General features: G+C 44.9%; 2 protein-coding genes across 2 annotated transcripts; one reads left to right on the forward strand and one right to left on the reverse strand.

The window, feature by feature from the left end:
- LOC142247902 (zona pellucida sperm-binding protein 3-like) lies at positions 1-6829 on the forward strand. Its single transcript, XM_075320007.1, has 10 exons — positions 1-138; positions 279-388; positions 464-552; positions 709-765; positions 1434-1614; positions 4774-4882; positions 4967-5052; positions 5429-5517; positions 5619-5738; positions 6661-6829. The coding sequence occupies exons 1-10, from the start codon at positions 1-3 to the stop codon at positions 6804-6806; spliced, it is 1125 nt and encodes a 374-aa protein (XP_075176122.1). The 3' UTR covers positions 6807-6829.
- On the reverse strand, positions 6626-27606 carry MTFP1 (mitochondrial fission process 1). The gene is made up of 4 exons (XM_075319956.1): positions 27253-27606; positions 11422-11549; positions 9284-9516; positions 6626-7153 (listed from the first exon to the last, which is right to left on the reverse strand). The coding sequence occupies exons 1-4, from the start codon at positions 27314-27316 to the stop codon at positions 7072-7074; spliced, it is 507 nt and encodes a 168-aa protein (XP_075176071.1). The 5' UTR covers positions 27317-27606; the 3' UTR covers positions 6626-7071.
- Positions 27607-27720: the final 114 nt, after the last annotated feature.

Consider the following 27720-nt stretch of genomic DNA (forward strand, 5'->3'; position numbering starts at 1 on the left):
ATGGACCCCCTAGACAACAGAATGTTGGTGGACCCTGGAAGCTTGACCTTGGGGAACTGTTTTGCCTCCAGTATGACTGCACTCCGTGGATTTTTGGTGTTTGAGTACAGCCTTTATGATTGCAGGATCTCCAGAATGGTATTTATATTTTTCTCCCCCCTCTCCTTCTCTCACATAACCAGTTCCCTTTAATCGTTAGTCCACATGTGCCATTTAGAAAACAAGTAATTTTTGTTTTTAAAAATTTCTTAAGGATCCTAAATTTCCTTCTTGTACAGGTCTCCGTTAATACGGTGAAATTCTTCACAGATTTGGTTTATAAGCCCGGAGCTGGAGCGTATGTGTTCCCTCAGCCTTTTCAACAGCAAATAAACTGCATATCAGACATGTGAGTCATTCTAATTTAGTTTTGTGTTCCCCTTCGCTTTATCAACATGTAAGTAAATGCTTTTTGCACTCCTAGATCAATGAATCCTACACCTATTGAATCTGCAGTGGTGGTTCAAGCTTCAGGAGCAGCGGAATTCACTATCTCATCCCAACTCATGAATGGTAACGATCGATCATAACCCCAGTAAGATCTCCTAAGACTCAGACTTTCTCCCCACACAGAATGTAAGGACACTTCCGTTTTAGATAACATGGAAGGCAATGAACTTTCCCTAACTATTGATCAGGACTAATGCATATGATTGTATTGTGGATCAGTATCACAAGGGTATATACTCATAACCATGACCATTCAGGCAGCTTCTGCTTACACAGGTAAGAGGAGAGGGAACAAGTTTACTAAAAAGGCACTTCTGGAAAAGTGTTTTGAACGTCCGTGCACATATACAAAAAAAACCCCACATACAGCTAATGACTCAGAATACTGACAAATATGCAATATGTGAACCTGCCCAGGAACACCATAGGCACCTTGTGGTTTATTTTCAAAACCAGTATCGCCCTACCTCAAATACTTGAATTCCTACCATGTCTTATACTGGGCCTTCTCTTGTGGGGAAGTGGCCATTGAAGTAACTTTTTACTATCCCTAGATCTGTTACCTTTTCACAAAGCTGAAATGCATAAAAGGATTGGCAGACTGAAATTTGACACGCTGGAACCTTCTATTAAAGCCCCCCGACTGAAGATCAATTGTCCCATCTTACATGGCTAACCAAACCTTTGCTATCGGTGGGCTCAGTAGGCAATAGTCTATGTATGGGGGATAACTTATTTGGCATATCTTTTAGCTGCCAGACAGAAATGTATGCCACTCGGGGACTGGAGTAGGCTCTAGTAATGTAAACTTATAAAACTGTCAGGTGTTGGCCCCATCATGTCAGAGCTGATCCGGACTGGCATAATGAAAAATTAATTTGGTTTATAACAGTGTGGTGTGTGTTTTTTTTTTTTTTTTTTTTTTTTTTTGTTTCCTCCCCCAGATGACTTTTCAGCTCAAACAGAATTAAAAGATTTCTTTCTTGGTGCTGCAATATTTTTGGCTATATCTGTAGCCTCAGCCAATCATATGCCTTTACAGATCTTTGTGGATGAATGTACTGTGGCCCCAACAAGAGACCTCAGTATTCCAGGGGAGCGCTACATCTTGATCAACAACCATGGGTAAATCAGCAGAAAACATAGCAAGAACTTATTACTTGTTTTATTTCCCCACCAATCTATATTCATCCTCCTCTTACTTGCTGCCCACAGATAGGATTGCATATCTAGCGCAACTTCACTCCTCAAAACATAGAATTATTCAATCGGGTTGCAAAAAAACGCAAACATTCAGCTCGGAACTGAAACAAAATGAAGTGTGGTAATCCTCTGTAGGGTTCACTCCTTGGCCAACTTCCTTCTTGAACTGCTTTTTGTTCATTCTGCCTCCCAAAAATCAATATAGTGATCAGTTCATATTTATGCTCTACTGGACAGTGAGCCTTTGCATCAGTTTCAAACGCACATGCGTCCAAGACTCCGTGTTTTCCCTCCTGTGGAGACATGGGTGCTCTCCTCAGAACACAATGGCCCATGCCCACAACCGGGTTTTGGGGCACTGCGGATTTTTGCTCTGTCCTCCCTATGGGGAACTCCCATAAATTGACATACTGTAGCTCGGAAAGCCGCGCTGCATGTCCGTTTATGCTGATGAGGGAAAAAGTGAGCATGACCTTTCTATACATAACATTCACTGTGCTTCTACTGTAGAATGCAGCGTTTTGGACACAGCAAAAGCACGGTGCATCCAAAACTCTCCAAACACTGTGTGCACCCATCCTAATGGAACTATTGTCTTGAGACAGTCACTTGCAACTTTTTTGGCTTCTGCCACAGTCTGCATAACTGGGCACTTACAGGGAATCTGTCACAAGGTTTTTGCCATCTAATCTGAGAGCAGCATAATGTAGGGTCAGAGATCCTGATTCCAGCAGCTTTACTTACTGAGCTGCTTAGTGTAGTTTTGATAATCTGCTGATTGAAGTGATTTCTCAATTTAATTTTTTTTTTTTTCCCCCAAATTCCACTGCACTCAAATCGGCATCCTAGATGCTGATACAGTTGAAAGAGGGGTGCGCTAATTCTGAAATCTGGTGGGCTAAATTACATCACTGAGCAGCAAAAAAAGGGGTGTAGACACTGGTGGCCATACCATATGGGGAAGGCCCGCTATACTGCATGGAAGGGAACAGTAGGGTCCTCATACCATGTGTATGTGGGGCACTTTTATTGGCATACATCATGGGTGCAATGAAATTAGGAATCTAAGGGCTTAAATAGGGGAAAATTACCCCTGTAAGGGCTGAGATTCACTGTGTACAGGCTCATACTGTATAGTGTTTGCCACACTGTATACAGGGGGCTGTAAAGGTACTGTCACACATAACGAGATCGCAGCTGAGTCACCGTTTTGGTGACGCAGTTGCGATCCCATTAGCGATCTCGTTATGTGTGACACTTACCAGTGATCAGGCCCCTGCTGTGAGATCTCTAGTCGTTGCAGAATGGTCCAGGCCATTTTCTTCAAAGGCGATGTCCTGCTGGGCAGGACGCATCGCTGTGTTTGACACTGTGTAACAGGATCACAGTGACTGCTGAGATCGTTATACAGGTCGCTACTGCGATCTGTATTGTTCTGCATCGCTGGTAAGATCTGACTGTGTGACATCTTACCTGCGATCCCTATCAGGTCGCATCGTTTTCGGGATCGCAGGTAAGTCGTTATGTGTGAAGGTACCTTAAGTATGGAGGCAAGAGCAGTGCACTGTATCAGAGTAGTTGATGGTGCTCAGGGATCAACACCCCCATCCCCCTCTGCAAGTGATAGGGAGGGATATTAAGTATAGCAGCAAATTCTACATCTGTCTCTCAGGCCATTTTTAAACTTCCTTTTAGCTTTGACAAACTTTAGTATATCAGTGTGTGGATTACGTCTTTTGTGTTTTACTTGGGTCACGTTTAAGCTGGGTAAACAGCATGAGATTTCTATAAATCCCATTCACTTTGCTAGAACTACTGCAGTTTTGATGCAGCGATGATGCACAACACTTAGGGGTGCTTCACACACAGCGAGCTCACTGCCGAGATCGCTGCTGAGTCACGCTTTTTGTGACGCAGCAGTGACCTCATTAGCGATCTCGCTGTGTGTGACACTGAGCAGCGATCTGGCCCCTGCTGCGAGATCGCTGCTCGTTACACACAGCCCTGGTTCGTTTTCTTCAAAGGCGCTCTCCCGCTGTGACACACAGATCGCTGTGTGTGACAGCGAGAGAGCGACAAATGAAGCGAGCAGGAGCCGGCGTCTGACAGCTGAGGTAAGCTTGTAACCAAGATAAACATCGGGTAACCAAGGTGGTTACCCGATATTTACCTTAGTTACCAGCCTCTGCAGCTCTCACGCTGGCTGTGCTGCCGGCTCCGGCTCTCTGCACATGTAGCTGCTGTACACATCGGGTTAATTAACCCGATGTGTACAGCAGCTAGGAGAGCAAGGAGCCAGCGCTAAGCATTGTGCGCGGCTCCCTGCTCTCTGCACATGTAGCTGCATTACACATCGGGTTAATTAACCCGATGTGTACTGTAGCCAGGAGAGCAAGGAGCCAGCGCTCAGTGTGCGCGGCTCCCTGCACACACAGCTAAGCGGTGTGCGCTGGTAACTAATGTAAACATCGGGTAACCATACCCGAATGTTTACCTTAGTTACCAGTCTCCGCAGCTTCCAGACGGCGGCTCCGTGCAAGCGCAGCGTCGATTGCACTTCGCTGCTGGCTGGGGGCTGGTCACTGGTGAGATCTGCCTGTTTGACAGCTCACCAGCGACCATGTAGCGATGCAGCAGCGATCCTGACCAGGTCAGATCGCTGGTCGGATCGCTGCTGCATCGCTAAGTGTGAAGGTACCCTTAGGCTGTGTGCCAGCTGTTAGCGTTAACGCCAAGTGCCTATCCAAAAGAGAATCTGTTTTCAGGTCTTTACTATGTAATCTAAAGACTCCATGGTGCAGGGGCTAACAGATTTCATGACTCTTTATCATGGTGTGCAGTTGTTTTTAGCTTCACATTATCATTGCTAGTCCAGCACACCCCTGTGATTATGTACATTTCTATAGACTGAGGGTGCCAGAGCCTGGTGTGATGGGGGCAGCTTTCTCAGAGCTGTTGCATGCTAAATCTAAAACTGTCTGAACCGCAGACAGTTTTTATACTGTAGCAGCACTGATGTATTGAACTTAATTGTACAGAGTACTTCACTTACAATGTCTACAGCTAACATAATTTCTGCAGATGTTTTGTAGATGGTAAAGTTGCTTCCTCAAGGTTTGTGGAGCCTCTTCAGCTGGATACTGTGAAGCTGACTTTCCCAGCTCTAAAATTCTTAAGCAACAGTGATGAGGCAAGTATTTAAATCTGAGACCTGTAACATTCACTTGCAGACTAATATTGGTTCAAAAAAATTTTTTTTTTTTTAATTTTGTAGATCTACCTTCACTTTAAATTGGTGGTCTGGGATCCAAGAGCTGTAATTGGATTAAAGATGTGCTCTTACTTGAGTGACACGAACAGGTGAGATCAGTAACATCTACATAATTTGAAATCCTTGATAGGCACACTGACAAGCTCTAAGCTTCATTACTTGTCGGAGATATATTTTGCCGTCTTTAAGTCTATGGTGTGCTTATTGGATGTCTTTAAATACTTTAGTTACAAAAAGACAGTTGCACTCTGCAGTGCTAAGATATGTGGTACAATGAATATGGGACTATAGACATGTTACTGCTATGAAAAACGTGGAAAATTGAGATACTTAAACAATTGTTCCACATATCTTAGCACTGCAGAGTGCAACTATCTCCTTTGTTACAATGTTTCATATTCAGTTTGTACCTGTTCACCTAGAAAGGTAGGATGTGCCCTCAGTGTTTTTTCTTAAATACTTCAGTTGGCAGCTTCTGGGGAGCCCACAAGGTGATCTGTGCAGGTGCTGCGACTCCACGTGTAGGCTGTACTCCAGAAGGAGGAGAGAAGCCAGTAAGTAGAACTAAATTAATATATAATTTTTTTTTTTTTTTTTTTTTTTTTTTGTGGTTCTTACTACATTTAAAATTACTGCATATCTTTACACTTTGCAGGTAAGGGTGACTCTGGTATAATCCATACAATGGTTTTAGGACCCTTCAAAATACATAGTCCAGTTGTTAATGGGAGTTTAAACCCTAGCAATGAATCAAGGGCACTGGAAACTGTGTCGGGTAAGTAGTTTACTGATAACCTTAACACACTATACTGAAGTGGTGATGTTTGGGTAAGTTCCCAGTGCGTTTTTCGGGTGCGTTTTTCGCCTCAAAAGTGCATGACTTTGCTTCCCCAGCAAAGTTTGAGTTCTCACTTTTGCTGTCCGCACTTTTTTTTTTTTTTTTTTTTTTTTGTGCTTAAAAAAAAAAAAAAAAAAAATGGACATGTCAATTATTTCCTGCGTTCCCCCCCCCCCCCCCCCCCATGCATTGGAAAAACGCAGCCAAACAGGCACCAAATCGCGGTAAAAAACCCGCATGTTTCTTGCCACGGGTGCGTTTTTAGCAGCCAAAACGCACAAACACAGCGTGTGCACAGCCTAGGTTTTTTTTGTTTTTTTTTTTCTCTAAAGGGGTTCTCTTCAATAATGCCTCTTTATTTTGGTGTGTGGCTCTACAGCCCCCCCTCCCCCCTTCATGGATGGTGGTTTAGATTTTATATGGTATCCGTGTCTAGTGATGTCAGTGGTTTTCTTATTTCTGGACATGAGGTTAGCGCATGAAAGGAGCTGCTGTACTTCTGCTCAGTCTCTCGTGCTCTATTACATAACTTGGCATGCAGCAAATCTGTGTGTAAAATGGCACTGGACTCTGTAAGATCAACCATAAGCTGGTTTTTAATTTAACCCCCACCTGCAAAAAAAGGTGAATAACTATTGTGTAAGCAAATCCAGTTTGCAGCTGCAGGAGCTCTGCACTCTTCATGGTCTAGTCTGTTTGCAAAGTTAAAGCACCACTCAGCAATAAAATAAACACACTGGAGGGGTGCTCTAAAATCTAGAATTGTTGGAATCAAAGAATAGATGTAATGTTGGGTAAAAGTGATCACATGTTGACTGGAGAAATCTATTTTATTTATTTATTTTTTTTTCCTAATCAGCCTTCCCAATCCCACCTGCTGCTGGGGCACTCTTCCTTGAGCTGGCCGTCCTCCTACTGTTATCTGTGGGTGTTGCATTGCACAGTCGGACATCCAGAAGAGACAGAGAACTGGAGAAGCGCGCGCTTATTACTAATGAAAAATGACCTTTTTAAATAAACTTCTCTGCTCCATAACAGCTGGTGTGATTGTTCCTGCATCACTTCTCAACTCGCTGCTCATACAGACATGTATAGGAATAAAGAAGAATTATAAAATTCAAGTATATAGTAAGAAATTATGCTAGGCCCAGAAGAGGGTGTGGGTTTTTTTTTTTTTCACTTTTAAAAGCTTGCTAGCTTTATTTACATGGTTCAAAAACAAAGTTCCAAAAGTTCTGTTACAGCTGCTCCTTTATGTTCAGTATTGGCATTAAGTAGGCCGAGATTCACTTGGCTTGTCCTGTGTATTGTAGAGTTTGCGAAGGCTTGAGTCCAGCAAGTAGTCCACTGATCTAGAAAATGAAACTTTCATAGTTAGTATGTGAAACTTGGATGTCAAAACTGGGTCTGTTGATGCATATTTTCTTTGACTTAACCCGTTAACGACCGTGGGCAGTAAAATTACGTCCTAAATGTCATAATGTTACTGCCCGTGGTCCTCCGGCGGCAGCATGCCACGATCGGCGCACATCTCAGCTGATTTTCACAGCTGAGATGTGTGCCTGCTAGGCACAAGCAGAATCGTTATCTGCTCGTGCCGATTAACCCCTTATATGGCGCTGTCAATACATGACAGTGCCATTATAAGCGCAATTGCGGTAATGTTTTACTTACTGCCCGATACCGGAAGTCACGTGACGCGATCACGTGACTCCCGATAGTTGTCATGGTAGCACAGGGTCATGTGATGACTCCTGTACTACACCTGACTTGGTTTCACTTTCGCTGTGCCAGCGGCACAGCAAAAGAGAGCGTATCTGCTGTTTACAGCCTTGTAGCTGTGATCAGCCGATACTGCAGAGCGATCTGAATGCTGATTGCAATAGCCCCCTAGGGGGACTAGTAAAATAAAAGTTTTAGATTAAAAAAAACAAAAAACCTAAGTTCAAATCACCCCCCCCCATTGAAAATTAAAGGGTTAAAAAAATATACACACATTTGGTATCGCTGCATTCAGAAACGCCCGATTTATCAAAAATATTAAATCAATTAATCTGATCAGTATACGGCGTAGCGTCAAAAAAATTCCAAACGCCAAAACGATGTTTTTTTTGTCGCCACAACTTTTGCGCAAAATGCAATAAGAGGCAATCAAAACGTAGCATCTGCGCAAAAATGGTACCGTTAAAAACATCAGCTCGAGACGCAAAAAAATAAGCAGTCACTGAGCCATAAATCCCGAAAAATGAGAACGCTATGGGTCACGAATATGGCGTAAAACGTACGCCACTTTTTTTTGGACAAACTTCCGTTTTTGTTTTTTTTAACCCCTTATATAAAGTAAACTATACATGTTTGGTGTCTACGAACTCTCACTGACATGAAGAATCACACCCACACATCAGTTTTACCATATAGTGAATAAAATATCTCAAACCATAGTGCTATTGCACTTTTTTTTGCAATTTTTCATCATTTGGAATTTTTTTGCCATTTTTTTTTTAGTAACTATAGGGTAAAACTGATGGTTTCATTTAAAAGTACAACTTGTTCCGCAAAAAAATGAGCCCTCACATGACCATATTGACTGAAAAATAAAAAAGTTACGTCTCTCAAAAAAGAATGGCGAAAAAAAAAACGGAAAGCGAAAAATCGGCCAGTCGTGAAGGGGTTAAAGCCACTTTACACGTTGCGATATCGGTACTGATATCGCTAGCTTGGGTACCTGCCCCCATCGTTTGTGCGACACGGGCAAATTGCTGCCTGTGGCGCACATCGCCCGGACCCGTCACACTACTTACCTGCCCTGCAATGTTGCTGTGACTGGCGAACCGCCTCCTTTCTAAGGGTGCGGTCCGTGCGGCGTCACAGGGATGTTACTAAGTGGCCGCCCAGTTAAAGCAGAGGGGCGGAGATGAGTGGGACATAACATCCTGCCCACCTCTTTCCTTCCGCATTGCGGGCGGCTGCAGGTACGGTGAGGTTTCTCGTTCCTGCGGCGTCACACTGAGCGATGTGTGCTACCGCAGGAACGACGAACTATATCGAACACGCAGTAGCGATATTTGAGAAGGGACCCCCCCCCATGTCACCGTTGAGTTTTTTTTTGAATGTTTTTGCAACAATTCAAACTCACTCATAGGTGTTGCACGCAACGACATCGCTAATGTGGCCAGATGTGCGTTACAAATTCCATGTGACTCCCCCCCCCCCCGACATCGCATTAGCGGTGTCATATCGTGTACAGCGGCCTTTACAACCAGAATTCCCTAAATTTTGACAGCATTTTAATGATATGTTACGTGTTGGTGACTTGTATGCTGTGCTTACTGGTTATCTATGGTTGACTTGCACTCGGTATAATTGTGAATATCTGACACGTGAACGTAGAGGCAGCTGGCTAAAGCCTTCCTAATAAGGTGTCAATCCTTCATTTTATTACCCATCCTCTAATTTCAGTGAGCTTCTGACAAAATACATACCTGTCAATTGGCGTTATAATAAATGGAATAGCCGAGAGTCCTATTGCCGTAGTAGCCCACTTCCGTACTGGGAGAGGCCAACGGGTGACACGGCCCATCAAATAAAGGGAAGTGGCACATATTCGATTGATGGTAAACCCAGGTATGGCCACGGATGCAAGGGCTTGCCAAACAAAGGTATCTACCACTGCGATTGTGATATCTGCTGTACGACCTGGACAGTTTAGGTTGACCTAAGGACACAGAAAACAGATGGAAAAATTGCAGAATAGTCACTATGTGCGCACGTTGCGTCCTGACCAGTGTGGAAAAGAACGCACCCTCTGGCAGACGTGACGCTGCGTTTTGACAAAGAATGCATTCAAAATGCATTTTACATTCGTTTTTGGATGCATTTTTGTCAGTGCACTCCCCCGGCAATTCAGATCTGCTACATGCCCGCAGACACAGTATTGGGCGATGACAATGAACTCGGAAGAACTTCACCTGACTTCATTGTCATCCCGCGGCTCTCTGTGTGCTGTCATGAACTCAGATGAACCTCCGAGGTCAGTGCTAGGACACAGGAGTCCACAGCAATGACGTCACAGCTTCACCCAATTTCACTAACATTGCGCGGCTCTCTGTGTGGCAGCCTGAAATGCGGTCACACGTGAAGGACTCATCTGTGATCGCAAATCCCCTTAGTGACTGCAGTGAGCCGTGCGATCGGCTGTGCTTTCACTCAGGTTACTCGCGGACACAGCTGCAGTCCTCCACCTGAGAGCGGTGGCCGCGGGTAACCTCTGTGACAGCACAGCTGATCGCACGACTCACTTCAGTTGCTGCATGGAGCTCACAGGAGCGGCGGTGTTCTACTGCCGCTCCTGTCAGCTTCCGATGTAGCAGAGCTGGAAGTGTCGTGGGCCCTTGCGTGGATTACGTCTGACCTGGAGGTGTTTCTGAGGGATTAATAAAGTGGTGAAAGAGGGTTTTTTTTTTCTTACATTACAAATAAAGGATGTTTGTTTAATTTTCTTTAACTTACAGGTTAATCATGGAAGGTATCTCGGGAAGACGCCTGCCATGATTAACCTAGGACTTAGTGGCAGCTATGGGCTGCTGCCATTAACTCTTTATTACTCCATTTGCCACCGCACCAGGGCAATTTGGGATGAGCCGGGTAGAGTCCCGGGACTGTCGCATCTAATGGATGCGGCAATTCCGGGCGGCTGCTGGCTGATATTGTTATGCTGGGGGGCTCCCCATAACGTGGAGCTCCCCATCCTGAGAATACCAGCCTTCAGCTGTGTGGCTTTATCCTGGCTGGTATCCAAATTGGGGAGGGGACCCGCATGTCTTTTTTTTAAAAAAAATGTTTTAACTGCTTGATATAGACACACTCACCGGCGGCTGTGATTGGTTGCAGTGAGACAGCTGTCACTCGGTGTGGGGGAGTGTCTGACTGCAACCAATCAGAGGCGGAGGAAGCACGGAATACGTGATGGATTAATGAGCGGCCGGCATTTTCAAAAGACGAGAAGCCGCCACAGTGTGAACGCCATGCAGCACAGCGATGGTAATCGTGGATCGGTGAGTATGAGGGGGTGGGAGGGAGAGACAGACAGACAGACCTGCATTTATTATGTCAAAAACGCATGCAGTCGCTAGTAAAAAGCAAGTGAAATGCATTCTTTCTTGAAAATTATGCGTTTAGACATTTCTCATTGACTTCCATGTTATTAAAACGCTGCCAAAATGGCAAAAATAATTGACATGTTTCTTCAAATGCAGGGATTTTGACAAATTTTCCGCATCTAAAATGCAGCGTTTGTAAATGCATCATGCGCACAAGAAAGCCATATTTTCCATAGACTGCCTGGAAATCAAAACGCATGCAATTTTGCATTAAAACGCTGCAGCTCCAACCGCTGCTGAAGCGCATGAAAAAAAGCAAAGTGCGCACATAGCATAAAAAATCCAATATTTATTGGAATGAGTGACTCTAAAGTTAATCAGATATTTTGGTTGCAGAAAACCTCCCATCTGAGTGAACACAGAACATTTTCCATTTAATTTTGCTGCCAATGCCATAACATTAGTAGCTAGAGAATGACAGTCACCCGTGAGAAACCAAATTACAGAAGTAGGATTAATACCTGTGCAGCTTTTTGTCCTTTATCAGCGGCATCTGCAGTTACATAAGCTGTGGCTACACCATAGGTTGCCCAAACAAGAGATTTTGGTACTAGGGCACGGAATGACTCACCAACTTCATTGGCATAACCTGAAAGATATTTAAAAAAAATAAAAATAATCATGCATATATTTTTTTTTGGGGGGGGGGGGGGGGGGGCTAGAAAGAAAGAAGAGGGACTTTTAAAAGATCTACAGCGTAGTACTGTATAGCGTTAATTTAATGTCACACATGAATCCCCATTTAAAAAACACAAAACTGCACTAGGTTTTTTTTAATTTTTTTATATAAAGGGAGACTTGGTTGTGTCTGTAAATACAGAAATGTGAGGACCCTGAACAGAGTTGTAGATTAGTAAAGGAAAGATGCTACGGTGAACTCACATCACAAATCGCTGTAATTTTTGGTTGCAAGGTTTAGAGGGGACATGTTAGTCTCACTTTTCTGAGCAATGTGGATAAAATACAGAAGTATCAGAGTGCAGTCCTGGTGCCATATGGGCTGAGAGAATATACTGAAATACCTATAACTTAAACTTATGGACGGTTGAGTGAGCAATGTACACTGTTTATGCATGTCTAAGGCTGTGTGCCCACGTTGCCGAATTTCATGCATTTACGCTGCGTATTGCACCACAGCGTAAATGCATGCGTCCTGCGTCCCCAGCACAATCTATGAAGATTGTGCATAATCCGTGCGCACGTTGCGGTTGAGAGCGCAGCGATTTGCATGCCAAAATTTTGTTCCAAATCGCTGCGTTCTAAAAAGCAACATATCACTTCTTTCGTGCGCTTTGGATGCAGCTCCCACTCTGTCTATGGGAGAGGCAGCATCCAGAGCGCATGAAATCGCCTTTTTTTTCTGCAGAACACGGCATCCATTATGCAGTGTTTCTGCAGCGATTTGAAGCGCACATGTGCTGTCAAATCGCTGCAGAAATTTCTGCAGGGACACAATGCAACGTGTGCACATAGCCTTATCTGTTCTGATTTCTTCCTCATTCCTGGCTTGAATGGACAGTAAGGGACATCATTCAGCTGAGTTCTTCTGCTTCTTTTGTTTTAGCAAACTGTTGTCTTGGAATTTTAAACCCTGCCGTTTATAAATGGATCTGTTAAAAGGAATGTCAAAAACCAAATCACAAAAAGGATCAGAAAGCAAAATTAGTAAAGAAGAAGTCTTTATTGAGGAGTAAAAAATACATACAAAAAAGGGGTGTAATAGCAGGGAAGATACACAAGGTGGCGTACCAAAGCAGCTGAAAGCAATAGAGTGTGCAGCGTTATAAAGGAAGCCACATAGAAAGCCTCATAGTAAATAAGAGGGGATCCCAACAGGTGCTTCTAAGTCATATCCAAGCGAGATCCCATATCAAACAGAAGAGGCATCATATTGTGACAATCAGATGTAGAAAGTGACAGCACATACTTACAGCTGGAATGGCGCCAAGTCCCATCCGATGCGCGTTTCAGCGATAGCCTTCGTCAGGGGGAGGGCGTGGCGACATACCGGCAGGGTAGGAATATTTATATCAAGTCCCAGCCAATGGAAAAATAAATGGATCATTGAACGGCGCATGCGCTGTGCAGATCAGCACAGAGCGCAAACAGAAAGGGCGCGTCATCGTCAAATAGCAATCGGAGTCATCCTTCTATGAGTCACAGCAACACATGACAATTAGTCACGTGACACGATGACGTCAAGGGGACGCATACGGAGCCTGGACAATAAAGATACGCCCACTGTATGCGCGCTGTCCAGAGACAGCGCATGCGCACAAGATCCAGGTAAATCAAGACACGAAAAGTTTCATTAATTGGTGCTCGTTGCACAAAGAAGATGCACACATATTAGTCGCAGAACAAAGAAACAAAGGTTTTTTAAATGTCTTGTTTATCATGTTTTTTTATTCTGTTTTTCATATTGCTCCTTCTTTTTTCATAGTTCTTCTATGTTATGATGTTTACTGCCTACTTTCATCCAGCCTCTGATTACCCTCAAGACAGAATTTTATATCTTCTTTGGTGGACCCAGAACGTTTTCCGGAAGTTAAATAAGACCTAGGATCTATTTCAGAATTGTCATGTTTTTTTGCTTTTTTTTTTTTTTTTCCCCTTTTAAGATTCATTATGTGCTAATATACTTTTTTGTATATTGATATTTATTATCGCGTTATTTTCATTTTTTGTCCACATATTACCTTTTTACGCACATTTATATAGTTCAATTATTTTCACTTTTATTTCCCTACCATGGTCACGCTCATATATACATTCATATTTAATCAATTTTTATTCATATTTTTATACATTTACATATTTTTACACATCAATTAGAGAGTGCCTCTTTTTATGCACTTACACATTTGAACACTTTTTCACACCTCTTTATGGCATTCACTTTTTACAATGTATCTTTCCACAATTTTTTAATATTTTTGTAAATTTATATACATATATATATTTAATATTTCATATTTACGCGATTCTTTTGTATTTGAATACTGTTCAGTTTTAATTCATGGATTATAATGCATGGCTATCTACTATTTTATACTCCCTGTCTTTGTTCTGCGACTAATATGTGTGCATCTTCTTTGTGCAACTAGCACCAATTAATGAAACTTTTCGTGTCTTGATTTACCTGGATCTTGTGCGCATGCGCTGTCTCCGGACAGCGCACATACAGTGGGCGTATCTTTATTGTCCAGGCTCCGTATGCGTCCCCTTGACGTCATCGTGTCACGTGACTAATTGTCACGTGTTGCTGTGACTCATAGAAGGATGACTCCGGTTGCTATGTGACGATGATGCGCCCTTTCTGTTTGCGCTCTGTGCCGATCTGCACAGCGCATGCGCCGTTCAATGATCCATTTATTTTTCCATTGACTGGGACTTGATATAAATATACCTACCCTGCCGGTATGTCACCACGCCCCCCCCCCCCTGACGAAGGCTATCGCTGAAACGCGCGTCGGATGGGACTTGGCGCCATTCCAACTGTAAGTATGTGCTGTCACTTTCTACATCTGATTGTCACAATATGATGCCTCTTCTGTTTGATATGGGATCTCGCTTGGATATGACTTAGAAGCACCTGTTGGGATCCCCTCTTATTTACTATGAGGCTTTCTATGTGGCTTCCTTTATAACGCTGCACACTCTATTGCTTTCAGCTGCTTTGGTACGCCACCTTGTGTATCCTCCCTGCTATTACACCCCTTTTTTGTATGTATTTTTTACTCCTCAATAAAGACTTCTTTACTAATTTTGCTTTCTGATCCTTTTTGTGATTTGGTTTTTGTATGTTTACATGGATCAGTATATCCATCAAATGTATGAATACGTCGATGGTGGTATGTTCTTTTATGTTGAGAGACCACCTTACTATACTTATTTCCATAATATTCATACCTTACCAAGGCTGACGTTTGGTGTTTTTAAAAGGAATGTCAGTAGGTTCAATCCTCCTAAGCAGACTATATGGGCATGTAGATAGAAAGCTGAATATGACAACATGATGCCTCTGTCTTATCCCAGAGAAATGTACATTCTTATGTAAATGAGCTGTTAAGGCTGCTTTCACACTACGGTTTTTTTTTAACATGCGTCCTGAACGTTTTTTTAACGCAAAAACGGATCCAGTGCAAATGCGTTTTCATTTCAATGCATTTGCAATGGACTCACGTCAATATGCGTTCACCTGCGTTTGCGTGCGTTATAGTGAGGATCCAGCGAGTTGCAGTTTTTTAACATTTTTCAAAAACGCTACTTGTAGCGTTTTTGAGCTGCGTCCAAATACTGCAAATTGCTGGATCCTGACTAAACAGCATGCAAACGCATGTGAACGCTGGCATACTGATAGACAGGATCCTGCTTGCTCTACTGAGCATGCCTAGAAACCAGCCTCGGGTGATCAGTCCCTCTCTCACCCTCACTCTCCTCTCTCTCTCTCCCCCGCCTGAGAGCTGCAGACACGCGTAACCAAGGTAAATATCGGGTAACCAAGGAAAGCGCTTCTCTTAGTTACCCGATGTTTACGTTGGTTACGTGTGCAGGGAGCCCGGCTCCTAGCAGCTGCAGACGCTCGTAACAAAGGTAAATATCGGGTATCCAAGCAAGTTACCCAATGTTTACCTTGGTTACGAGCCTCTGCAGATGTCAGAAGCCGGCTCCCAGTCTATCACGTTCAGTTCCACTGACTCCCGATCACATGACTCCAATGCCCGCCCATAAACTTAAAGTGACAGGATCCTGCAAAATAACACATGCATTTTTTTGCTGTAAAAGCAGGATCCGCTTTTACAGCAAAAAAACGTTCATGACGCATGTTAAAAAAATGTGATTTATGGGCTGGACACTGATCTCCGGGGGTATCTGCCTCCAGTGATTATTAGAAATGAAGGGTCTGAGGATGGCTGCAGTCTCCCCACATGTACTTCAGGAGTAAGATGCTTAAAAATGATGCTGGATATTTACTACTCCCAAGAACCAATTGTCATATGTAATAAATGCCTGCTTTCAGCAAGCTAAACATCCATGGCTACTGTCCTAACAATGAGCTTGATGATGTGTTTTGTTTTTTTTTTCCTCTTCTCGGAACATTTTTCAGGCTTTGTGGTCATGAATTAATAATGTTAAGTGTCTGCTAGAGCGGAATTGCTGTCAAGGTCTGTTAAATACACTCAAACATAGAAGAAAACGGAAAATTGTCGATCACATGATACTAAAGATATAGATAACTGCAAGATCTTCTTAGGCTGGCTTTACATTATTTCAGTGTTTTTTGTTTTTTATTTTGTTATACTAAGATGCAAATGCCATTGGCTAAATATTAGTCCAGTTACCATAAAGTATGTTATACTAAAAAAAAAAAATTCAAAAAAAAAATTGTAGTGTGGATGTGAGTGCATCAACAATGGAGGCTCAAATACCAAGAGTCAGAGATTAAACTATTGATTACCTATCCGTAGAATGGGTCAACAATAGGAGATTGGCGGAGGATCAACAACTGGCCCTCCAACTGCTCTAGAAGCGTATGGGATAGAACACCGCACACCTTACTGGCTGCCACTGAGTGCTAACAGCTGTCCCAATCCCAGGAAGAAAAAACATACTGCTAAAAAAAATAAAGTACACTAAAATACCATTCTATGTTTAAATGTTCCCTTTAATTTTTTGAGCAGTGTGTGTATAATATATATATATATATATGCTGAATGTGTGTGTGTCCGGGATTGGCATCTGCACCGTTGCAGCTACAGCCACAAATATTTGCACACTCATACGGCTGGACCCCGAGAGCATCATAGGCTATGTTGTGAGGCGAAATTTTAACCCTGTGCATTCCAATTTAACAATCAATTTTGCCCCTATCTACATAATGGGGAAAAGGTGAAACGAAAAGTGTATCCGCACCGTCGCATTTACAATCACGAAATTTTGCACAGACACCTCATGTGACCCAGGGAACGTCGTAGACTATGTTTTGACAGGAAGATTTAACCCCGCGCTTTACAATTACTCTCCAAAAAACATGTCTCCATTAAAGTAAATAGAGCCTGGAACTACAGGTTATTAGTTGGAGCTGTGATTGGTTGCTATAGGGACAGCGACTTCACGGGTTTATCAGTTCATTGGGTACTCAGAACTCGTGACATGACTGCCGCGATACCCGCAGTAGCGCAGATGTTACGGGGGTGTCTTCAGGTGGTCATCAGAGTTTATTGTGAATGCCGATTAACCCATGACGTCACTGCCGCAGTCGCGCACACACACTGATGAGGGTGCCCCAGGGTCAGAATACCGGGGGTGGAGGACCCTGTACCAATTGTTTCGTTTTATTTTTTTTTATGTCACGATACTGAATTTGGATGCTAGAGTTTATTATTATTATTATTATTATTATTTATTATTATAGCGCCATTTATTCCATGGTGGTTTACAAGTGAAAGAGGGTATACGTACAACAATCATTAACAGTACATAACAGACTGGTATAGGAGGAGAGAGGACCCTGCCTGCGAGGGCTCACAGTCTACAGGGAATGGGTGATGGTACAATAGGTGAGGACAGAGCTGGTTGCGCAGTGGTCTACTGGACTGAGGGCTATTGTAGGTTGTAGGCTTGTTGGAAGAGGTGGGTCTTGAGGTGTATGGACTCCTTTCAGGAAGACGTCATTTCAACACGCCCCTATCACATGATAGGGGTGTGTTCAAAATGCCGTCTGATGTTTCCAGCCAGAATAAACATTCTTTCTCCACGTGAGCATGGAGTTGTTTATAATAGAAGCGGGGGTCTGGTGTGAGACCCCCAGATACGGGGTGTGCATGATTATGCTGGATGAGAGGAATTATCACGCCCACTAACCTGGAAGGAGCACATACATTCTAAGCTCATGGTAGTTGCTAGAGTGTATGTGCTCCTTCAGTTACACTGCTTTCCCCACCCACCGGCTGAACCTCGTGAGACCTGGGATTAGTGAACAGCCATGCTGGAGCTCTGGTAAGTCCACCGCGCATGCTCCAATTCCTCTATCCTTTTCTACCATCATTTTTTAATCTCCGGATTCTGATCCCCATAGAATTATATGGGGGTGGATTCCAGACCGGATCTGGATTTTTATTTATTTTTTCTTCTTCTAAAAGAAAGCAGGTTTTTTGCAAGTCCGCCCAGCTCTACTCATAAGTTCACTGCCAAAGGACTCTCGCAATACTTGGCATGAGAACCGTGGGCCTTGAACTCGTGACTTCACCGCAGTTGACTACTATGGGCTCTCGAGATAGTTGCCATGAGAACCGCGGGCAGTGAACTCATGATGTCACTGCTTGTCCCTGCCCATGGTAGCTCACACACTACTTACTGTGTCACCTGCTGCTATGACCGAATGAGGTCATAATAGTTCATTGCAGTGGTTCTCACACAGATCAGTGTTTGAGGCTGCAGTGACTGCTCTCCAAGCTACAGAGGAACATTCTGTTCTTCATAGGCTGGGACAGTGAGTATGGGATCGTCATGTGACCTTATTGGATTAGGGCGGACCTGAATTGGGGTTTTACATGGAAATAAATTGGTGAATGAGGGTGTTTCTTGTCTTTATTTCTTTACTAATTTTCTCTTTATTTCTTTCAGGTTCGCTTTTGGAGAACGCTGGGAGACCTTGCTATAGATTGCAGCGGACCTATTTTTTTTAATTTAAATAAATAAATTGGTGAACGAGGGATGTAGTCAGAGGGGGGGCTTGTTATTTTTTTCTTTTTTGTATTTCAAACTACTGGATTAGTAGTGAGAGTGTCTGATAGATGCCCACCCATTACCAGGGCTTGATGTTAGCTGGCAAGTCACAGCTGACATCAACCCCATATTACCGTTTGCCAAAGCACCAGGAAGAGCAGAGTACAGCACCACTTCTGGAGCTACTGCAGGCTATTATATTCATTTATCATTGCACATCTTTTACATATTTAACAAAAAAAAAATAAATATTTCAGTAACTTCATTTTTTTCCCCCGGCATGTGTCACACAAATGCCATCCATGTGCTTTCCGTATTTAACCCGTGCTGCTGGAAAAGAAACGGACTTGCCTCCATAAGAATCACCTGGACCCGCAGGTGTTTCACATGGATACATGGTGCCTGTGAAAACATAGAGGTGTGAAGAGCTCTATTGACTTTTTTAATTGGTATGTGTGTAAACATGTTGCCATTACATGTGAAAATGGACACCACACAGAGCGGAAACATGGAGGTGTGAAGGAAGCCTAAGGCTATGTGCGCACGCTGCGTTTTTTTGACGCTGCGTTTTTGGCCGCTAAAAACGCACAAAAACGCACCTGCGTCGAAAAACGCATAAAAAAACGCATGCGTTTTTACCGCGATTTGGTGCGTTTTTGGCTGCGTTTTGCTGCGTTTTTGATCTCTGCGTTTTGCTGCGTTTTTCCAATGCATTCCATGGGCGGAAAACGCAGAAAAACACAGGAAAGAATTAACATGTCCATTTTTTTTTTCAAGCTCAAAAACGCAGCTTAAGGCTATGTGCGCACTGGAAAATGGAATTTTCTCAAGAAAATTCCACAGGCACTGAAAGATTACCGCACCCGCGGTAAAAAAACGCGGCAAACCGCACCTGAAAACCGCATGCGGTTTGCTGCGGTTTTACCGCGGTATTGTTCGCTGTATTGCCGCGTGCGGGTTGGTACATGTGCTTTATTGCATTCAATGCAATAAAGCACATTGAAAAGAAAAAATAAATAAATAATCATTTCCTTCTTAGATACTAGATAGATAGATAGATAAAGAGACAGAAGAATAGATAGAGGGATAGATAGATAGATAGAGGACAGATCGCTGCATTTCCCACGGTCGGCAGTGTGTTCACATTACCGGCCGTGGGAAATGACCGGCAATTACCTCTGCTGTCTGCTGCGAGGCTGCATTCATTCAGCGCTGTGTCAGTCGCGGCTGGATGTAAGCAGCGCAGGACCTGTGGATTATGCTGGAGCTGTGGATTACGCCGGAGCTTTGTTTCGGGAGGGGTTAATAAAAGGGTGAACGAGGCGTGTTTGTGTTTTATTTAAAATAAAGGATTTTTCTGTGTGTTTTATTCACTTTACTTACGGGTTGATCATGTCAGCTGTCACATAGACGCTGCCATGATCAAGCCTGGAGTTAATGGCGGTGATCCGCCACCATTAACTCCTTGTATTACCCTGACTGCCACTGCTACACGGCGGCAGGAAGAGCCGGGGACACGCCGGTACTGCCGCATAATGCATGCGACAGTGCCGGGGCAGCTGCGGCTGATATTCTCGGCTGCGGGAGGGGGAGTGAGGCGGGGGACATTAACCCTGCCCCTCTTCCTCCCCAGCCTGAGAATACCGGGCCGCCGCTGTGTGCTTACCTCGGCTGGAAGGTAAATATACAGCGGAGCCCACGTGTTTTTTTTTCTATATTTCCGTTTGCTTTCTATGTGTGTTCTATGTGTCTGTGTCTATGTGTTCTGTGTCTGATCTGTGTGTTTGTTTACTCCCTGCTTTGCTTCCTCTTCCTGTAATGACATCACTTCCCTGCAAAACCGCAGGAAGCGAGGTACATTACCGGAGGTAAACCGCGAAATACCGCAGGGAATAACGCAGTGAACCGCACAGAATTTGCTGCCTGCGTTATTCCCTGCGGGATTTCACGATTACATTAGAGTCAATGGAGTGAAATCCCGCAGCGATGTGCGGAAAAGAAGTGACATGCAATTGTTTTTGCTGCGGGAATCCCGCAGCAAAACATGCAGCTGTAAAAATCCGCCTAGTGCGCACAGGATTTTTTTTCCCCATAGGTTTTGCTGGTGATTCACTGCAGAGATGTTATGAACATTTTTTGCAGTGAAACATGCAGCAAAACCGCAGAAAATCCGCAGCAAAATCCGTTAAAAAACAGTTGTGTGCGGACAGCAAAAATTAAAACTCATAGACTTTGCTGGGGAAGCAAAGTCATGCAGTTTTGAGGCCAAAAACGCACCCGAAAAACGCGCAAAAACGCCGCGAAAAACGCACTGTGCGCACATAGCCTAAGGCTGCGTGCCCACAATGAGCTTGTAAGGCTGTATTTTTTGCTGTACAAAAATACCAGTATCTTACAGTTATAGCACAGTGGATGGAATTTCTGAAGTCTCATGCCCACTGGTTTTTATTTATTTATTTTTTAAAAATAGCATAAACTGATTTGCGGTGCAAGTTATATGAGTGGATTTTCCTCATTGACTTGTATTAGAGGTGGAAAAAAATAAAATAAATGCAAGTAACCTAGTTTACCTGAGTGATTGCTCACATTTGCATATAACTTGGACAACTGCTATCCGAAGTTTAATCAAACTGCACGCACGCCGATGTTTTACAATGGAGCAGTGCTGACTAGCAGGTTTTTTTTCAGGCCGAGTCGACATGAGAAAAAAAAAATCACTGCATGCTGCGAATGGCAGCGAATTTCAGATCATGTGCAAACTATACAAATCTATGGCTGTGTCTGAAACATCGGACTGCACTCGGATGACATAAGAGCAGTGCGATATACGGTACGTAGAGAAAGACAATGGAGGGATTAATCTCTCCCTCTTCTCCGCACCAGAGCTCTGATTTTCGCATGCAAGAGAATCGGATCCCAGTTGCATGAAACTCGGTTTATGCTCACAGCACAGTTTGAGCTGAGTGTTATTAGCATCTTGTATCCGATGCTAGAAGTCATTGTGACCCTGGTCTAATATGTGAAGAAATTCTGCATCAAAAGCAGATTGTGGGAATGTAGCTGTAATGATTCAGGCTCCTCTTAAGCGGGCTTTACACGCTGCGATATCGGTCCCGATATCGCTAGTGTGGGTACCCGCCCCCATCTGTACCCGCGCAAATCGCTGCCTGTGCCGCACAACATCGCCCAGACCTGTCACACATACTTACCTGCCCGGCGACGTCGCTGTGACCGGCGAACCGCCTCCTTTCTAAGGGGGCGGTCCGTGCGGCGTCACAGCGACGTCACTGAACGGCCGCCCAATAGAAGCGGAGGGGCGGAGATGAGCGGGACGTAACATCCCGCCCACCTCCTTCCTTCCGCATTGTGGCCGGGAGGCAGGTAAGGAGAGGTTCCTCGTTCCTGCGGTGTCACTCGGAGCGATGTGTGCTGCCGCAGGAACGAGGAACAACCTCGTTACTGCTGCAGTAACGATTTTTGAGAATGGACCCCCATGTCACCGATGAGCGATTTTGCACGTTTTTGTAACGATGCAAAATCGCTCATAGGTGTCACATGCAACGGCATCGCTAATGTGGCCGGATGTGCGTCACCAATTCCGTGACCCCAACGAGTTCGCATTAGCGATGTCGTAGCGTGTAAAGCCCCCTTTACTCTATCTACCACACACCTTCATTTAAGACCGTGCATCGTCAGGATTAATGAATGGGGACCCAAGTGCCTTTCCCACACTGGTTTTTAAACAAAATACTTTTCAATGTCTGCAGTAGTCTCATTCCATCATCCGTGATTAGACTAATGACGAGAAATGTTCCAGATTTGTCGTTCAGCTGCTCTCTCTGAAAATGGGACAATTCCCCTGAAGCCTCTTAGAGCGATGCATAAAAATGGCCTGGTTTACAGTCATCAAAGCCACAGAACAGCATTACTGATGGGGGTGAAAAGCTGACAAAAGGAATATGATCTGATAGACATTGGTGGGGTTGTTGAGAGTATTCATGACAGCAGTGATCTAGGGCAGCACAGCCTCGTCTTATCCGCACTCTTCTGTAAGATGATCTGGTGAGCACAGGACACACAGTACATGGTGTAACTACAGAGGTGTATAAAGTGCTGCAGGTGAGCTCTGTGCATAGGTCCAGCGGGTGGGTGGTTACACATAGTTACTTAGGTTGAAAAAGACCTTGGTCATTCTAGTTCAACCTTCCTCCGCCAGTTCTACATTTGCTCACTAAGTCATTTATAACCAACAATGTTTTGTGCACTGAGGAAATCACATGGCCTTATATAAGGCCATGTGCGCACTAGAAAATGGAATTGTCTTAAGAAAATTCCGCAGGCTCTGAAAGATTTCCGCACCCGTGGAAAAAAAAACGCAAAAAAACCGCACCGAAATAAGCATGCGTTTTGTTGCGTTTTTTCCGCGGGTTGGTACATGTGTTGTGTTTTAATGCATTCAATGCAATAAAGCACATTGAAGAAAAAAAAAAGTCATTTTCTTCTGAGATAGATGGATAGATAGATAATCAATAGATAGAGGACAGATCAATCAATAGATAGAGTCCCTGTGAGGGCACTGCAGTTCTCACGAGCAGTAATGTGTTCATATTACCGACCGTGAGAAATGACCTGTAATTACCTTTGCAGTCTGTCTCCTTACGAGGCTGCATTCAGTACAGTGTGTCAGTCGCGGCTGGATGCAAGCGTCGTGGGACGTGCGTGGAATAAGCCAGAGCTGTGTGTTGGGGGGGATAATAAAGTGGTGAAAGAGGGGGCTTTTTTGTGTTTTATTTAAAATAAAGGATTTTTCGTGGTGTGTGTTTATTCACTTTACTTACGGGTTAATCATGTAAGCTGTCTCATAGACGCTGCCATGGTTAAGCCTGGACTTAAATGACAGCGATCTGCTGCCATTTAACTCATTAGTACCCTGATTGCCACCGCATCACGGCAATCTGGAAGAGTCGGGGTCACGGATGCGACAGTCCCGGGGCAGCTGTGGGCTGATATTCTTGTCTGCAGGAGGAAGGGGGGCATTAACCCTGGCCCTCGCTCTCCCCAGCCTGAGAATACCGGGCCGCCGCTGTGTGCTTACCTCGGCTGGATGGTAAAAATACGGTGGAGCCCGCGTTTTTTTATATGTACGTTTGATTTGTATGTTTATTGTATATGTGTGAGTCTGTGTGTGAGTGTGATATGTGTGTTTACGCTCTGCTCCGCTTCCTCTTCCTGTCATAATAACATCACTTCCCTGCAAAAAGCAGGGCAGCGATGAACATTTTGTCCCGAAAACACAAATACCGCAGGGAATAACGCAGGAAAACGCAATGAACCGCACAGAATTTGCTGCCTGCGTTATTCCCTGCGGGATTTCACGATTACATTGCAGTCAATGGAGTGAAATCCCGCAGCTACCTGCGGAAAAGAAGTGACATGCAATTGTTTTTGCTGCGGGAATCCCGCAGCAAAACACGCAGCTGTCAAAATCCGCCTAGTGCGCACAGCATTTTTTTCCCCATAGGATTTGCTGGTGAATCACTACAGAGATGGTGAATCACTGGACTCGCTGAGGAAGACTGCCCACTGGACTCACTGAGGAAGACCGCCCACTGGACTCGATGAGGAAGACCGCCCACTGGACTCGATGAGGAAGACCGCCCACTGGACTCGATGAGGAAGACCGCCCACTGGACTCGATGAGGAAGACCGCCCACTGGACTCGATGAGGAAGACCGCCCACTGGACTCGATGAGAAAGACCGCCCACTGGACTCGATGAGAAAGACCGCCCACTGGACTCGCTGAGGAAGACCGCCCACTGGACTCGCTGAGGAAGACCGCCCACTGGACTCGCTGAGGAAGACCGCCCACTGGTCTCACAAACACTGGGGACGATGCCTTACCCTGAACCTTTTCCCATAACCCTATATATCATTCTGTGCAGCTTCTCCCCTTCTCCATGTTGTCCACAGATGGGACCGCATGTACGGTATATGTGGATGGTGTTTACCACAAGTCTGGCAACCATGGGGGGTTTTTCATTAATAAACTGCATGCACATGACTGCACCCCCAAAAAGTGTTAGGGCTGCTTCTCACTTGCGAGTTTCTCGCAGTAGAGCAATGCGAGAAAATCTCGCATTGGAATCGGACACGTTAGTGAATGATTCAGCTCTCATCTGCGATTTATTTCTCAGTCCGAATCGGACCGAGAAAAAAAATCGCAGCATGCTGCTTTTTTGCGAGTTTCTACTGCGAGTTTCTCCAATGCAAGTCTATGGGAGCGTGTAAAAAAATCGGATGTCACGGGACGGCACTCACACCATCCTAGTGACATCCGATTTTCTAAATACATTTCTCGCATGTTTCCTAAAACACTGGAAACGAGCGATGTCTCCCAATGTCTGTCAATCACTATTCTCTGTCAGTTGGTCTCTCCCTCTCGGTCTCTATTCTCTCTTTGTCGGTCCGTCACTATCTCTGTCCCTCTCTCAGTCTGTCGGTCATTTTCCCCTCCTCTCTCATACTCACCGATCCCCGGCGCGGTGCTGCACGGCATTCTCACTGCTGCGGCGGCTTTTACTATTTTGAAAAAGCCGGCCGCTCATTAAACAATCTCGTATTCCCTGCTTTCCCCGCCCACAGGCGCCTATGATTGGTTGCAGTGAGACACACCCCCACGCTGAGTGACAGGTGTCTCACTGCACCCAATCACAGCAGCCGGTGGGCAGGTCTATACTGTGCAGTGAAATAAATAAAAAAATAATTAAAAAAAAAATGGCGTGCGGTCCCCCCCAATTTTAATACCAGCCAGATAAAGCCATACGGCTGAAGGCTGGTATTCTCAGGATGGGGAGCTCCACGTTATGGGGAGCCCCCCAGCCTAACAATATCAGCCAGCAGCCGCCCAGAATTGCCGCATACATTATATGCGACAGTTCTGGGACTGTACCCGGCTCTTCCCGATTTGCCCTGGTGCGTTGGCAAATCGGGGTAATAAGGAGTTAATGGCAGCCCATAGCTGCCACTAAATCCTAGATTAATCATGTCAGGCGTCTATGAGACACCCTCCATGATTAATCTGTAAGTTACAGTAAATAAACACACACACATGAAAAAATCCTTTATTAGAAATAAAAAACACAAACACATTCCCTCATTACCAATTTAATAAGCCCCAAAAAGCCCTCCATATCAGGCGTACTCCACGGACCTCCAGCGTCGCTTCCAGCATGAAGGTGACAGGAGCTGCAGAAGACACCGCCGCTCCGGTCACCTCCAAGCAGCAACTGAGGTGAGTAGCGCGATCAGCTGAGCTGTCACTGAGGTTACCCGCTGTCACTGTTGGAGGATCCAGCGGTGGCCGCTGTGTGTGTGTGTGTGTTTATTTACTGTAACTTACAGATTAATCATGGAGGGTGTCTCATAGACGCCTGACATGATTAATCTAGGATTTAGTGGCAGCTATGGGCTGCCATTAACTCCTTATTACCCCGATTTGCCAACGCACCAGGGCAAATCGGGAAGAGCCGGGTACTGTCCCAGAACTGTCGCATATAATGTATGCGGCAATTCTGGGCGGCTGCTGGCTGATATTGTTAGGCTGGGGGGCTCCCCATAACGTGGGGCTCCCCATCCTGAGAATACCAGCCTTCAGCCGTTTGGCTTTATCTGGCTGGTATTAAAATTGGGGGGGACCTCACGCCGTTTTTTTAAATTATTTATTTATTTATTTCACTGCACAGTATAGACACGCCCACCGGCTGCTGTGATTGGGTGCAGTGAGACACCTGCCACTCAGCGTGGGGGCGTGTCTCACTGCAACCAATCATAGGCGCCTGTGGGCGGGGAAAGCAGGGAATATGAAATTGTTTAATGGGCGGCCGGCTTTTTCAAAATAGTAAAAGCCGCCGGAGCAGTGAGAAAGCCGTGCAGCGCCGGGGATCGGTGAGTATGAGAGAGGGCTGCTAACTTCAGTCACTCAGGGGATTAGCGGTCACCGGTGAGCCCTTCATTGGTGACTGCTAATCACGACGCGGCACAGACAGAGCCGCAGCATGACCATGAAGTCGGGTTAAGTTCACCCGAGTTCATTCTGATCATGCGGCTCTGTCTGTGTCTGCTGTCATCTGCCATTCAGCTCTGCTACATGGCTGTCTGTGTCTGCTGTCAGCGGCCATGTAGCAGCGCTGAATGGCAGATGACATAGTAAAAAATACGCATTACACACGCATTACACACGCTAGTAAAATCATTAATTTATTCAGAAATAGCATCGCACTTGCGTTGCACTCGCACCTAACGTGAACTAAAATCAGCCGAGTATTTTTCAGCCCAGTCGGACCGATTTTACTCGCATAGATGTGTTTCCACCCGTAACCATATGTGCTGAGGAAAGTTGGGCTCTACTAAACCACTTATGCCAATGCCATGTCCTTGGGATATCGTTTATGACATCCATGGTTCATTGTAACAAAACTTCTCCTCTACAAAGTCACCAAGGACTTTCCTAATGACGTGTCGTGCTGAAGCAGCACAGGTGTTTTGAGAGGCCATGACTTACCCAAGTAGCGGACCCACGTGTCCCTGTAGAGGTCGGGCTCCGCCGCCGCACCGTGCTGAGCCATGACCCGGGACTCCTGCACCGTGAGGAGGACAGTGCGGTCAGGGACAGTCACACAAGAGTCCTCGCACAGATAGCCGCACAGGTTCAGCTGGAGTCACATTGTACAGCAGTGTGGGGGGTGGCTGTTTATCTTCCAGGGAGGGTGTGTAGATAATGCATAACACTGACCGCGGAGCCCAGAAGCCGGGGAAAGAGCACTCATTACCTAATGGTGGCTGTGGGCACCGGCTCCTGAGCCCTGCGCCACAGTACTGGGTACAAACTCCTGTCACCGGCCACCGTCTGCGCCGCAAATAAAGGTATGCAGTTGTCACACAGTCCCAACAGAGTCCCGTCCGAGCTCAGCCAATGAATAGGCGCTGGCAAGGTCACGTGACTCACCAAACCTAGGGCTCGGCATTTAAA

This window comes from Anomaloglossus baeobatrachus, chromosome 1, assembly GCF_048569485.1.
Source record: "Anomaloglossus baeobatrachus isolate aAnoBae1 chromosome 1, aAnoBae1.hap1, whole genome shotgun sequence".
In the NCBI taxonomy this organism is placed as follows: Eukaryota; Metazoa; Chordata; class Amphibia; order Anura; family Aromobatidae; genus Anomaloglossus; species Anomaloglossus baeobatrachus.